The sequence below is a fragment of the Rhododendron vialii genome, chromosome 3a, assembly GCF_030253575.1.
Source record: "Rhododendron vialii isolate Sample 1 chromosome 3a, ASM3025357v1".
NCBI classification, from domain to species: domain Eukaryota; kingdom Viridiplantae; phylum Streptophyta; class Magnoliopsida; order Ericales; family Ericaceae; genus Rhododendron; species Rhododendron vialii.
In genome coordinates this window covers 31708010-31721198 of record NC_080559.1, presented here as the reverse complement: position 1 = coordinate 31721198, position 13189 = coordinate 31708010, and the positions used below count along the sequence as shown (strand labels likewise).

Sequence of the window (13189 nt, the reverse complement as noted above, 5' to 3'; positions counted from 1 at the left end):
GTGGTTTCAGTGGATCAAAGGGAAAAAAAGGCGGGCCGCGACGGTTTTGCTAGCCTTCTTAGTATGCAGGAATTATTTGGGGCCATCTTAGGCTAAGTTGCATCATCGTAACACGCTCATAGCACATACGTACATTATTTACACGATATTTTTGTTTTGTTCAACGGTCAGGGGTGTCATTTGCGCACCTCAACGATCCCCCTTCTCAGTCCTGTCAAAGGTAAACCATTTACGGAATTAGAGAATTCACAAGAGATTTTTCTTTTACGGCTTGCCAAGTTTGGAATTCTTGATAGAAAGCATTATACTACCAAACATTAATCGACAGAAACGGTTAGGCAATGACACTTGCTGAGCAACTAAGGTACCCACATTTACTAAATTTAGCACAGCTGCATCTTTTGGGATTCATTTGCTTTAAACGAACAATATACAGTATATAGTACAGAATGAAAACGGAAATAAAAACATAACAGGAACAAAAGTTGTGTCATTATATATTCTTCTCCTTAAATAATACTCCGTATTTACTCCGTTACTTGCTTTTAGTTCATTATAACAGGTTGTGCTATTTTTTAAAGTAGAAAATAAATAATTTTGTGCATAAACTTTTATATGTATGTGTGTGTGTGTGTGTGTATATATATATATATTTGCATTAGTGTAGAGTACTTGCACGAGATTATTGTAACATTTAACTCTCGTAAATTATGTCCTTTAATCTAAAAAATAATATTCAATCCGTCTCAAAGTTTTGGTCCATCTTTCCGTTTTCGGATGTTTTATAATCCATGTCTATTTTGACTAGTCAAGGAGAAAATCTTGATTTTTTCCCCTTTTTGGGTCCTTCTATTGACAAACTAGTGAACTGCCAATGATTTAAACAAAATGACCATTAAAAAAAAAACGAACTTCAATACAATTTTACACATTTTTGTGCAATGTTCACATATTTCAATAACCTTAATAATAGTTTCAGTGGGCCGGTTTTTTTAGCATATTCCTTCCTTTATTACCCTTCATCCCATATTCAAATTCAAATAAAAAATGGAGAGAAAAAAATACGTTGGAGCCTAAAAGTAATCTCGCATTTGAAAAAAACAAAGAATAATTTTTCAAAATTAATTTACTAGTATGTGTAAGAGGAATGATTGTTTTTCCTAATAATTTGGCGCGGCGAGGGTATGACACGACTTTACGGATGAGTAGAAATTTTGAAGAGGAGAAGATAACCAAAATTATGAGTAGAAAATCATGGTTGTTTTGGAGCGTGGAGTCTGTGGACAAGTGGGAGGACGTCCACCACTCGCGGCCGCACCAAATATCTCCTCCAGCCAATGGTTTCTCTCCTTCCGAATCCGGAACTAGATTTTAGGAGTACAACTATCTTTTGCTCTCCCGAAGTTTCCAAATCCAATTCAAAATCTTATTTTTCTTCTTTATTTTTCGTATTTTGTTTGTTTGTTTTTGAGTTTTTGTTAGATTCACGTCATATTGTTTTGAATTCAACTTCCGTCTCGACGAAAGGAGTTTAAAATGTACAAAATTATGACAAAAAGACAAAAAAGTCACTAAAAACAAAAAAAAATAAAATCATATAGCTGTCTTATTTGTCTAAAGTGCCTTCTTATATGAATTTTTTCAACATCGGTTCATATTTTTATATTTTTCCGATTCGTATTGTCGAGACGAATGATTACCTCCAAAAATTACGATGAGAAACTAAATAAAAATTTACGAAAAATAAAAAAATATCAAAATAAGTTCTAAATTTACAAGAACACAATCTACGCATGTGTCTTTCAAACAACACCAAAAAGATCAAGGGAAAAATATAATATCAAGAAAAAAAAAGAAAGTGCGACAATTAATTCATTTTGTCATTTATCTGCTACGGTTTGCTCCGACCATCACTTGGTTGTTATCTCTACACACGAGCTCTACACAGTACACACACCCTCACTCTCTCTCTCTCTCTCTCTCTGCGAGACACTGCGCTTGGCATTTCTTTCTGCTCCGAGCATCGAGGTACGCCGATTGCCTCCAAATCCATTCCTATGCATTTGCTGCGTATATGTTTCTGCTATCTGGTTCGTGTTGAGCGTATTTTGTTTCCATTTCTGTTCGTTTCGAAATGATGTTTAGTTTCCGAAATTCAACTGATTGCTTCGGCTTCTTTGGAATCGAGTGCTAGAGATTCTTATGAAGTATCTATGTGAATTTCTCTATTGCGACCTGCTCCCAAGAAGGTGCTAAGTTTCGAACTCAGATGTCTGGGTTTACTGCCCATCCCTGTTTGCCGAACTGCGAGCTACCCCTTGGGGTTCGGCTCGGTTTGGTTTTGGTGCCCAAACTGTTCTCTTCTTCATTCCGGCTATGCATTTTTACCCTTTTATTTTTTTTATCAATAATTTACCAACTTAAAGCTCATGTTTTGGGAATTCCTTGAAATCAGTGTCTGTCGCTGCTTCGCGAAGCTGAATTGGATGTTGCCCCTTTAGTTCTTTGCTGCTTTTAAAGTTTAAACAAACTTGACTGCAAGTTCCTGTATAATAATGCACGTAAAGGGTCATTCGTTTATTGGCTCCTTTTGTTTTTGTGGTCCTTTTCAGAAGCCTAAGAAAGTGTTCCAGGTGATAGATATATGATCCATTTCGTTGTGGCATAGTGACTCCATTGCGAAGTGACATACTTGTGATGCAACAACTTTTGTGGACATAGTGTGATGGTATAGCATTTAAGCAAGGACAAAGCCATACAATGGCCACGGCTGCTGTTATCGGTCTCAGTGCAGGAAAGAGGCTCTTGAGTTCTTCCTTCTACTATTCTGATATTGCGGAAAAGCTGTCATATGGTAATGATTATGGGTTGGGTCACCATCAAGTTTTTTCTTCTAAGAAAGTTATCATGGCAAAGAAGGAATCCAGTGATAGACCTAGTTTTTTGTCCAACCGGCGCAGCCGATCCATCAGAGCTCTTAGAGAACATGCAGATACTGCTTGTGATCCTTCAACTGCAGATGTGGGGCTTGAGAAACTGGACCGATTGGAGGAGGAAAGACCTTCTCTGGAACTTTCAGTGGATGCTCTCATTTTATTGCAAAAGTCTATGCTGGAAAAACAATGGAATCTTTCCACTGAGGAAGTAGTAACTGATAGGAAACTAAAAGATACACGCGAAAAGATTCAATTTGCTTGTTCAGCGACATCTGCTCGAAAGCGGAGATTTGATTCTAGAAAGAAAGTTGTGAACCGAAATCATTCCACGACAGAACTGGGTGAAAGTAAGCAGGCAAAAACCACAATCAGTCCAGAACTGCTTCGGAACCGTCCGAAAGGATATGTGAGGGGGGTAACCAGCGAACAATTGCTCACCCACTCCGAAGTAGTGCAACTATCAAAACTAATAAAAATAGGTCTTCTCTTCGATGAGCGGAGATCAAGGTAATTTTAATCATTTTTGTTGCTATTCATTCAAAGGATGTCACTTTGCTTTAGTAACTTTGTTATGTTGTACCCTCAGTCTGAATATGTCACTTCTTTTTCTTCGGGAATGAGATGTTTACCTAAAAGCAAGGGAGCTAATGCAAACATCGAATTTTTCAGAAATTTTACTCATTTTTTTTTTCTTCAACCATCTTTCTTTTTCTTTTTTATAAGTATCTTCAACCATCTTTTGTAGGGGCAACACATTTTTCTTGTAATCCGGCCGTCCTGTATAATGTTATTTTTGCTTTGTCTCATTTTCCTGTTGTGCAAGGGTTACAAGCTATTTAAGTGTGCATCATTCGTTTGCATCTTATCACTTTCCTATCTGTAGTTATTCTTCTACCATACGGAAAAATAACCTGCTTAAGATCCTGTTTCATGTGCTCGCGTTCCAAATGAGTGCTTTTCCTTTGAGAGCCTTATCGGAGAAGAGGTTGATGTAGAACAGTTCAATTGCTGCTTTTCTGAAAAGTGCTTTTTGGTTATCTAGATCTTGAAACAGTTTCAAAAAAGGGGAAAGCACCATGTAGCACTTTTACTGTGAAGTTATTCTTAGCTAAATGCATGTTATTAAACAGCTGAAACAGAAATAGATACGCCTTTTGCAACCCAGCAATGGATAGATGGAAAGTTGCTGAGTCATTTGCCTTCTTGGGTAGCTAGGAGTCATTTTACTTGAGACTCTCCAAACTAAAGGATATACCCTCTATATCATCCTAAGAATTATTCATCAATTATTTACTTTCCAAAACATTTAATTTTTTTGTTCATACTTTTCAAGTGTGCCTGTCACTCAAGCCACTTGTGCGTGTGTGGGTGTGTATCCTCTATATATCTCGATCAGTGCTAGTTTTGTGTTTACAAATAAACTCTTTTCTTTCTGTTTGCATGATTTCTGCTCAATGGAAATGTAGACTGAAGGAACGCTTAGGGTGTGAGCCCTTAGAGGAGCAACTTGCAAGTTCCCTGGGGATTTCTCGTACTGAGTTGCGATCGAAATGGATAGAGAGTTCTTTGGCTTTAGATAAGCTAGCAATGAGCAACGTTCGTCTAGTCATGTCTATTGCTCAAAGATATGATAACATGGGTGTAGAAATGGCTGACCTCATTCAGGTGATTTTGTTTTTTTAATTTTTTAAGCTTGAGATGCTAACTTATTGCACTTCATCTAATCTACTTAAATAAGTTTAACATACGGGAAATTTCCTAATGTCATATGTTAGGGTGGCCTGATTGGATTAATCCGGGGCATTCAGAAATTTGATTCTTCCAAGGGGTGCAAGATTTCAACCTACGTGTATTGGTGGATACGTCAGGTGAGGTTGACATTTTCTTTTTCTGGAATGTGAACAATTGACATGGTGAAATTCGCTGCCACCATCGCCAATAATTTATAGTTTCTTTGATATCATTATTTCAGATGATTAACTTCTTTTATCGGGCAAGTTGTAGGTTGCGGAATCTATTTTAAATAGAACTAAGTTAAACCAGTAGTTCCTTCATAATGACCTGGTCCCGCCAACTACAATATTGTCCGTGTTGCCTGCCTCCCGAAATGCATGCCAATACATGCATGTCCACATGGCAAGCGCACGGTTTCATATAGTGCTATCCACCATATCTCATGGCATGGCTCAAGAAATTTTGTAGCTTGGCGTTAACTGTTACTTGTGTATGTTGTGGAAAGGATAAGGAGTTCCTGCATTTTCAAGGCATTCTTGGATTTGCTTCTTCTCTAGTTCTGCCTCATTCCTTATTTTTTCACGAGACTGTCTTTTGTTAGTTTTAAGCACCCCTTTTTTTATACTAAAAACAACACAGCCAAATAGAAGGCAGTCCAACAAACCAAACCATACAGAGTAAGCCAAGAACAAACAAAGCAAGCCATTTACAGACACACAACAAGTTAAAAAAGCAGAAACATGGGCAAGAGCTAGCTCTTGGCCAAAAGCAAACAACTGAGCCTAACACTTGACCATTTCTAGACCTAACATTTCTAAAAAAATGGTCAGGAATATGCCAGTTGCAGCAGAGTTGAACGTTTGCAGGAGATAACTTTATATTTCTCCATGAGCAAGCCTTCCCTCTCAAATCCCCTTCAATGACTTAAAAGGCAGCCTCCTGAGACCTCTGCCTGGCTTGGAACACTCTTGTGTTCCTCTCTAACTAGAGAAGATAGACGGATGCTGCCAAAGCCAATCTAAGCAGAGTAGCACTAAACCCCTTACCTCTGGCATGACTGATAGCCCAATCCAACTCTGCAGACCAAGAAGAAGGAGCTCTAGCCATCCCAAATCTGCCAAGGACCCTACTCCATATTCCATTGCCTTAGTCTATCCTTAGTTTACAGCTTTCCCAAACAACATAGCCATCTAGGTACACCTTCTTGCTAAACCAAACCACTGGAGCCCCCAGAGCTTTTGTTCCTTCCCCCTTCCATGCAGCATAGGCAGACTGGATAGAAAAATCCAACTGGTATAAGAAATCCAAGACACTGATTCTTCAGAATTAGTTTAAAGAACCCTTGCCATGCATGTTATAAGAGATTTGATGAAAGAGCCAAAGGCCTTGTGAACAATAAAAGGGGTTCAAGCTGCACATTCTTTCCTTTCACCTGAAACATCGTCCTGCAATCTCAGTGCATCAATGGAAATATGCTAGATTGTCAATCCTTGTAATTTGATTACATGAAGAGATCATGCCACTAAACCACTCATGGCCGAATAAAAAGTCTCCAAGTGTATGATGTAATCTCCAGCTCCTTGAGATCATATAACCGATGCCCAATGTCTTTCAGAGTAGAATCGTAGCCACTTACTGATGTCTGAAAACACCAGTTGTGAACTGTTTGTTCTGTACTTTTGACTAATGAAACCATGTTTTGCCATTTCAAACAAAAGAAAAAGGAAAAACAACATAATCTATGCTTAATGCTTGGAACAATCAGGCAGCTCTAGTGATTTCTTTGCTACTCCATCATCCACGAAACTTTAAGCTGTCAAACAACTTAATACTCTACTAGTCTTCTCTGAGATTTTTGTGTGCACGGTGTGTGTGGAAGGGGAACCAAGTATACAGAAACCTCAGTTACTTAAATGCAGATCTGTCATTTCCCTTTCATGCAGGGTGTTGCGAGGGCATTTTTTGAAAATTCAACTACTGTAAGCTTGCCGACCCATTTGCACGAAAGGTTAAATTTAATCCGTGGCGCAAAGTTGAAACTCAAAGCAAAAGGATTAACTCCGTCAACCGAGGCAAGTGATTTAATGGCAGGCTGGTAGTAGAAAAACATGCCTGATCAAGCTTAGCTATCGTATGCTTCGATTTGTTATCTCATCTCGTTTAATGGTCTTGTTTTGCACTTTCAAATTGCAGACAATAGCAGCTTGCCTGAATATGTCCCAACAGAAAGTCAGGAATGCAACAGAGGTGCTAAATTCTTTTGGCTCTATCTTGAGACAATACTTTTTACCAGAGTTTCCTCCTTGTGTGATTTGTCCTTGCTTAGTGTAAATCGCTTTTTGTAGGCAGTTACCAGGGTCTTTTCGCTTGATAGGGACGCATTCCCCTCTTTAAATGGTCTTCCTGGAGAAACACTTCATAGTGTAAGTGTTCATATAGCTACTCAACTCTCCCTTCCTCTTTCTGTTTTCCCTTACTTCTGTTGTTATAATAAAGTTTGATATCTTTGTATATCTTTCCAGTATATTGCAGATGATCGCCGCGAGAATGACCCATGGGTACGAGTATATGGTCAAACCCTCAAGGTATAGTATGGCAACTATAGGAAGAAATAAAATACTAATTCTGAAATTTTTGGCGGAAACAAATTGAGTATTAAACTGGAAAAGTAGACCTTCCTCTCTAGCACCCAATGGGTATGATTTATTTATAGAGGGCAATGTTTTTTGCACTAATGAATCTCCACTATCATCTAACTGGTTTGATGAACTTGGGGTAGATGGTTGTAATACGGCCTATGCTGGCTAACCTGTTGGTTAATGGTGATCAGTTTAAATTTGGGCGGACTTTTTTATCGTCCAATGTGGGCCTAACTTCAACTTATTTATGTTGGTTCTGGGTTATTTGGTAGCTGCAGGTGCTTATATGTTCAAACACAGATATGAACATTCCCAATTTATTCTTCTGCTCATGAACAGAATTCATGAGAGAACAAAAGAAGGGGTACCAAACTAATACACGTGCAGATGCACCCATGCATGCATACTAGTTTTTGTACCCGAAGACAACTTTTCTACATGTATCAATATTCAACGATACATGAAATCAAGTTTTAGTTTTTTGTCGTAGGTAGTTTTCGTATATATACCATGTCATTTTTATGGTTATGCAGGCTCTTCTACACTAAAGTAGAAACTAACACCAATATTCCATTTTGCAGGATGAGGTTAAAAAAATTCTTAATACAAAGCTTGGAGAACGGGAGAGATATATCATACGTCTTTACTATGGCATGGACGGAGAATGTCTTACTTGGGAGGATATTAGTAGCCGGTGGGTATTGCTAAAACTAACCATTAGAAGTGGCCAGTTGTGCTGGTATATGAGAAAAGTTACACCCACACACACACACACCTTTACAACTCTCTCACATGGGAATATGGTATATACTTAACCCACCATCCAAACCTGGGACCCACACATCCTGTGTGAGAGTTTTGTACAAGTATGTGGTGTTGCAAAACTGCCAGTATATTTATTATGTACTTCGGAAAATGCTTTGGAGTCGATTCTGTCATGCATTCACTGAAATTAAACCAGAAAGATGATTTTGTGTGTCATAGCAGGGAAGCAAAAAAAAAAATTTTTGGTCTTTCCATATGGTCTAAAATCAGATCACTCAGAGGAAATTGCCCTATGATAGATGCAACCTTTTGTTTGTGATTTTGGCATGGCATGAATTGCCTTTTATATGAGCCAGGCCATCAGAGTAAAAGTTAGGGGATCATTACATGGTGCAGTTCCAGTATTAGCTGGATCCTGTTGTCATTTAAACCTATATACATTGTTGACGTATCGTAGTTTCTACATCCTTTGCCCGTTTGTTGTTTTCTCTCTTGTTTTCAAGAGAGAAAAACCCACATTCAGTAGTTTTAACTTTTAATGATGCTGTTCTGTGTGATTCCAGGATAGGTTTGTCTAGGGAAAGAGTGAGGCAAATTGGACTCGTAGCAGCGGAGAAAATAAAACAAGCAGCAAGGGAGAGACGACTTGATTACTTGCTGGAGAAGATAGGATGACGTGGTGTGTTTGCCGTAGAAGTTGTGAATTGCATGTATATACTAAGAAAGAGAACAGTTGAATCTCGAATTTAATTTTTTTAATTCAGGAATGAATATACACACACACACTGATGTAAATGCCTGCATCCCATTTTATGGGGGAAGAGCCCGATCAAAGAGCTTCCAAAATGCGGCAATCTCAGGCTGTATTCTATTTTTGGCAAAGCTTCGTTGGATGAGAAAACTGCATTACTACCTCGTTTTTTCTGTAGCTTTTGTTCAATATGCTAAATAGAATTAGCCTGTGTAAAAGAGTAAACACCGGCAAAATCCTTTTCTATGTTAGAATTCGAAATTAGAGTGCTCTCTCCTTGACAGACCTTTGTAGTATAACATTTGCCTAGACTGAGAACTGTTGTACAAGAGCTTGGGCTTGATGGAGCACAAGCAATTTGGGATGCAAATTTTTTTCCCTTTTTTTTCTTTTGCTCTTTGTTTAGGGTGGTGGTTATGTGCCCTAGGTGATAAGATTTGTGCCTAGAAAACGCCATGATGAAGGATGCGGACAGTTTTCCATGAGTTGCTTGTATGTTGTTGCGGTTTGTGAACAGCCGTCCTTCCAAATTTTTTGGCTAGTCTAGTCTCTGTTTGATCTTGATTTTCAGTTACGAATTATCAACTTCTTAATTTCACTGTTTTAAGGGGTTTTTCCTGTAAACATTAATTTAAAAGTTTGGCAAATTTTCAGAATGAGGAACTTCCATCCCCCTCCTCTATCTTACAGAACATTAAACAACTTAAATTTTGTTACACTGAACACTGAGACATTTTGTTCTCAATTGAGGAATCCTCAACTTTTGGGTAGTCAATAATGATTTCTTCTAAATACAATTGGGATGACATTGAGATGCTGGGTGTGAGAACGAAGGCATACTACGAAATTCGACAAAATGAGGTACTCATACATAAGAATCCAGCTGCAGATGCCTGCTAGTGAAATAAACATCTCCGAGCATAGTGGCGTAGTCAGAATTTGGTGAGTATGGGCACGATCCAACCCATGCAACTTGTTTTTAAAAAAAAGTATATCTACATCCTTTCTAAGAATCTGATAATACACCTAATTTGAGTTTCTTTTCGTCTCAAGAAATACGGAACTGATTTAGAAACTCAGCACCACTTCAACCCAGAAGAACTTTGCATTTCCAGCAGCCGTTCAAGGGAAACCAAAGACCATCTATTTTCAGTTAGTGCAAATACCATTTCATTTAGAGAGTCGATTGTTATGCTTATTTCACCAAACCTGTATATCTGATGACCATCATGCATTCTACCAGGCTTAGGCATATATAGCAAGCCTTTCATCTGCGCATACTGTTCGATAACTTCTTTCAAACTCATCTCAGTCCCACCACCCATGCCCTCCATCTGGATCGCACTACCGAGGCTCACAGAAGCCCTAGAATGTGCTGCTGCATTTTGCTGGGCCTCAAACTTCCTTTCGCTCAAACCGGGTTGGACTACTTCCCTGCCTTCAACAGCCTGGTTCATCATGTCAAGAGCCAAGCTAAGCCGATACCTAACATGTTCATTCGCCAGAAGTTCCGGTGGGAGCATCTTCTTCCAATCCAAGTACCAGTTTTTCAGTTCATCAAAGTTTGGGTTTGAGCACAACCAATGATACAAAACTTGTTGCCACTTGTCAAAGAACGCATCCATTAAGTGGATCACGTGATGAATGAGAATGACAGTAGCCCAAGTCTTGACCAAGTTGAACTGGTCGGGCTTCTGATCTCCCGGGTTCACTTGGGATTCATGCATGACAGCCAACAATTTTGGTATAACAAACCGGACCATTAGTTGTTCCCAACTAGCTGGATCAAACACAGTCTTCCAAGGTGACAACATATCGTATAGAGCCAAATCTCTAGGGTTCCAATCACGAAGAAAGCCTTCCAACCTATTGCGTATAGTGTGATACAAAGGCTCCAGCTTCTGTCCCAATAACGGTAGCCATGGATGCACCCACTGATGGATGGTAATAGTTACGCGACATGGGTCCCATGAATCCACAGCAGCTGATAATTTAGGCATAACGATGTTGTCCAATAAAGTTTCAAGTGCTGAAGGAGGCAGCAGCTTTTCCCAGGACTCCAAAAAATTGAGCATGGGTTCAGGGTCTATTACCTGCCAAGTATTGGTGGCAGATAATCTCACAGCAGGGAAAACAACTGAGTATACAGAGACGCTGCGTCAGGAAAATCAAACGAATTCTCTCCCTCCAACAGATTCTTCCACAAAGACATCTCATTCACCCCATGCGACGGACTTTGAAGCGGATCCCATCACTGAAACACTCTATCTAACAGAGGAAGAGCAAATGCGCATGCAATGCACGACAAGTTACAGTGTTTATAACCATCAGCGTACCGCCCCTGCAAAACCCGAAATGACTTTCCTAGGAAGTCCAGACTCAATGTTCCAAGAAAAATTCTCCTCCCCAATTTGGTCCACTAAGCAAACTATTTCCACCACAGTGTCCAGCTGTTTTTTCCCATGAGCTGCCTCATGCTGAAGCCTCTCCATCTCCTTCTGCAATGTGACCAGCGTCTCCCTCTCCTTCCTCAAATCACTGTCAAATGTCTGTACGTCCAATTTAGCTAAATCGACAACCAATCTCACATTGTGCTGAAGCTCGGGCATAGGGATGCTGTTTTCCCTTGCTTTCTCCTCCCCATTCAAGTTCTTCAAGTTTGTCAACACTTGGACCTGTGGCCCCCTCATATCGAAAACCTTTTGAACAACTTCCAAACCCTGCTCCTGCTTCCCGGCCAACAACTCCTCAGCAGTAATGTAATCCTTATCCCTTTTCTTCTTCTTCTTTGCCCGAGCTTGCTTTGACCATAGCTTCTCACAGGAGCTACTTGCAGACCAGCAGCTGGCTGAGACACCACCCTGTGCAAAAGTTCACTCTCCTCTAATAATTCCTTCAAATGATCGAACCCCACCCCCATTTTATTGGGCCGCTTCGTCGCCTCAATGGGATTAACAATCCCCTGCTCGTATTTTCCAAGCCCACCTCCTTTGTAACCCATCTTCTCAAGCAACTTCATCCCAATCCCTTTCGTATGCTTCTTGAACGAACCCACATCACCACACACCACCTCGCGCCTCCCCCTAGATTGAGATTGAGATTCAGATGCGTTGGCTAATTTTGCTCTCTCTCTCTTTCCCTCTCACGTCGCTGCTGTGCACCTTCCTTGATCTTCCTGCCAAATGCACTAGGCAGAAAGTCGCCACCGCTCTCATCACCATGTTTGTCCGTTTCTTTCTTCGAATCAGAATGGAACCCTAGCCCCAAACCTGTCAACTTCGGCTGGTCATCTACTAAATCATTTCCATTTAACTGCCCTTTGGAAATTTGATCCATCTCTATATTGGGCACAACGGTGGCGGCAGAAACGAAACTCAGTGACGTCGCGTGGTCGGATTTCTTTCGTTTCTTCGACGAGGAATTATTGGAATCGGTGTCGGCAAAGACACCGAGGACAGCGTCGTCTTTGGTCTAAAGACGACGCTTGTCCTTGCGCTTCCTGCAGTAGAATTCTCCACCAATCCAAACACCGTCTTCGAAATCGTTCTCCATTCCAAAGCTCTCCACCTCCTCCTCATAATCAGCCATTGTTTCCGTTCCTTTACCTTCAACAGTTCTTTACGCGGAATCACAAAATTGGAGCGAAACCAGATAACCCTGGAATTCACAATCAAATCTCATTGCGTGGTACATGTAAAACGTATAGCCTTCGTAGGGAGAAGCAAGAAGAACGGCGTACCACCGAAATTACTGTAATCGTCGACACAGGAAAATTCCCCTGCACATACGAGTACAGTAAAGCGAAATCAGAAACCCTAGCAATTTGCTATCCAACCTATTTGCATCACCTATGCACCCACAACAAAAAATTTAACTAAATTACAGACTAAGGACAGAAACTTAAAAATTCAAACACTAAAATAGTAGTATTGCATTCACCTGCAGCCTCCCCACTGGGGCCGACGATCACTTATCAGTTACTCCGGAATGCAATCTCTGTCCTCCGCAACAGCATCAACGTCGATTGGGTTCTGTTCGTTCCGTTGAGACGAACCCTAATAACTAATCACATCAGCAAAACACATTGGGAAGAACCGACGAGGGAGAATATCGTTGAGACTTGAGGGAGAAAATCGAAGCTTTGTTTTGGGCCATTTTTCATTTGTTGTTGGGTTTGAACGACATAGCCCAGATTAGGCATGTTAATGGGTCGGATCTGATTCGGATTCGATCTAAAAATTTGAATCCGATCCGAAAATTTTTTTACTTCAAAAATTTTAGCAAAAGAAAATATTTTTACAAATAAAAATACAACTTCTCAAACATTTTTTTTAAAATAAAAAAATTTACAGTTTTTTAAAAAA

General features: G+C 39.9%; 1 protein-coding gene and 1 pseudogene across 4 annotated transcripts; one reads left to right on the top strand and one right to left on the bottom strand.

Annotated features, from left to right (window-relative positions):
- The first annotated feature begins 1870 nt into the window (after window positions 1–1870).
- LOC131319995 (RNA polymerase sigma factor sigA) lies at window positions 1871–8986 on the top strand. Of its 4 annotated transcripts, none has more exons than XM_058350500.1 (10): window positions 1871–2028; window positions 2613–3443; window positions 4403–4601; window positions 4712–4804; window positions 6614–6742; window positions 6864–6917; window positions 7016–7093; window positions 7193–7255; window positions 7891–8003; window positions 8638–8986. In XM_058350500.1, exons 2-10 carry the CDS (start codon window positions 2761–2763, stop codon window positions 8747–8749), a joined length of 1524 nt encoding a protein of 507 aa, XP_058206483.1. In that variant the 5' UTR covers window positions 1871–2028; window positions 2613–2760; the 3' UTR covers window positions 8750–8986. The 4 variants fall into 4 exon arrangements, with proteins under 4 accessions (XP_058206483.1, XP_058206485.1, XP_058206487.1 ...); XM_058350502.1 differs by having other exon boundaries at window positions 1899–2028; window positions 2669–3443; XM_058350501.1 differs by having other exon boundaries at window positions 2004–2028; window positions 2616–3443.
- Window positions 8987–9476: 490 nt separating this feature from the next.
- Window positions 9477–12981, bottom strand: LOC131319994 (septin and tuftelin-interacting protein 1 homolog 1-like; annotated as a pseudogene).
- Between the last annotated feature and the right edge of the window lie 208 nt (window positions 12982–13189).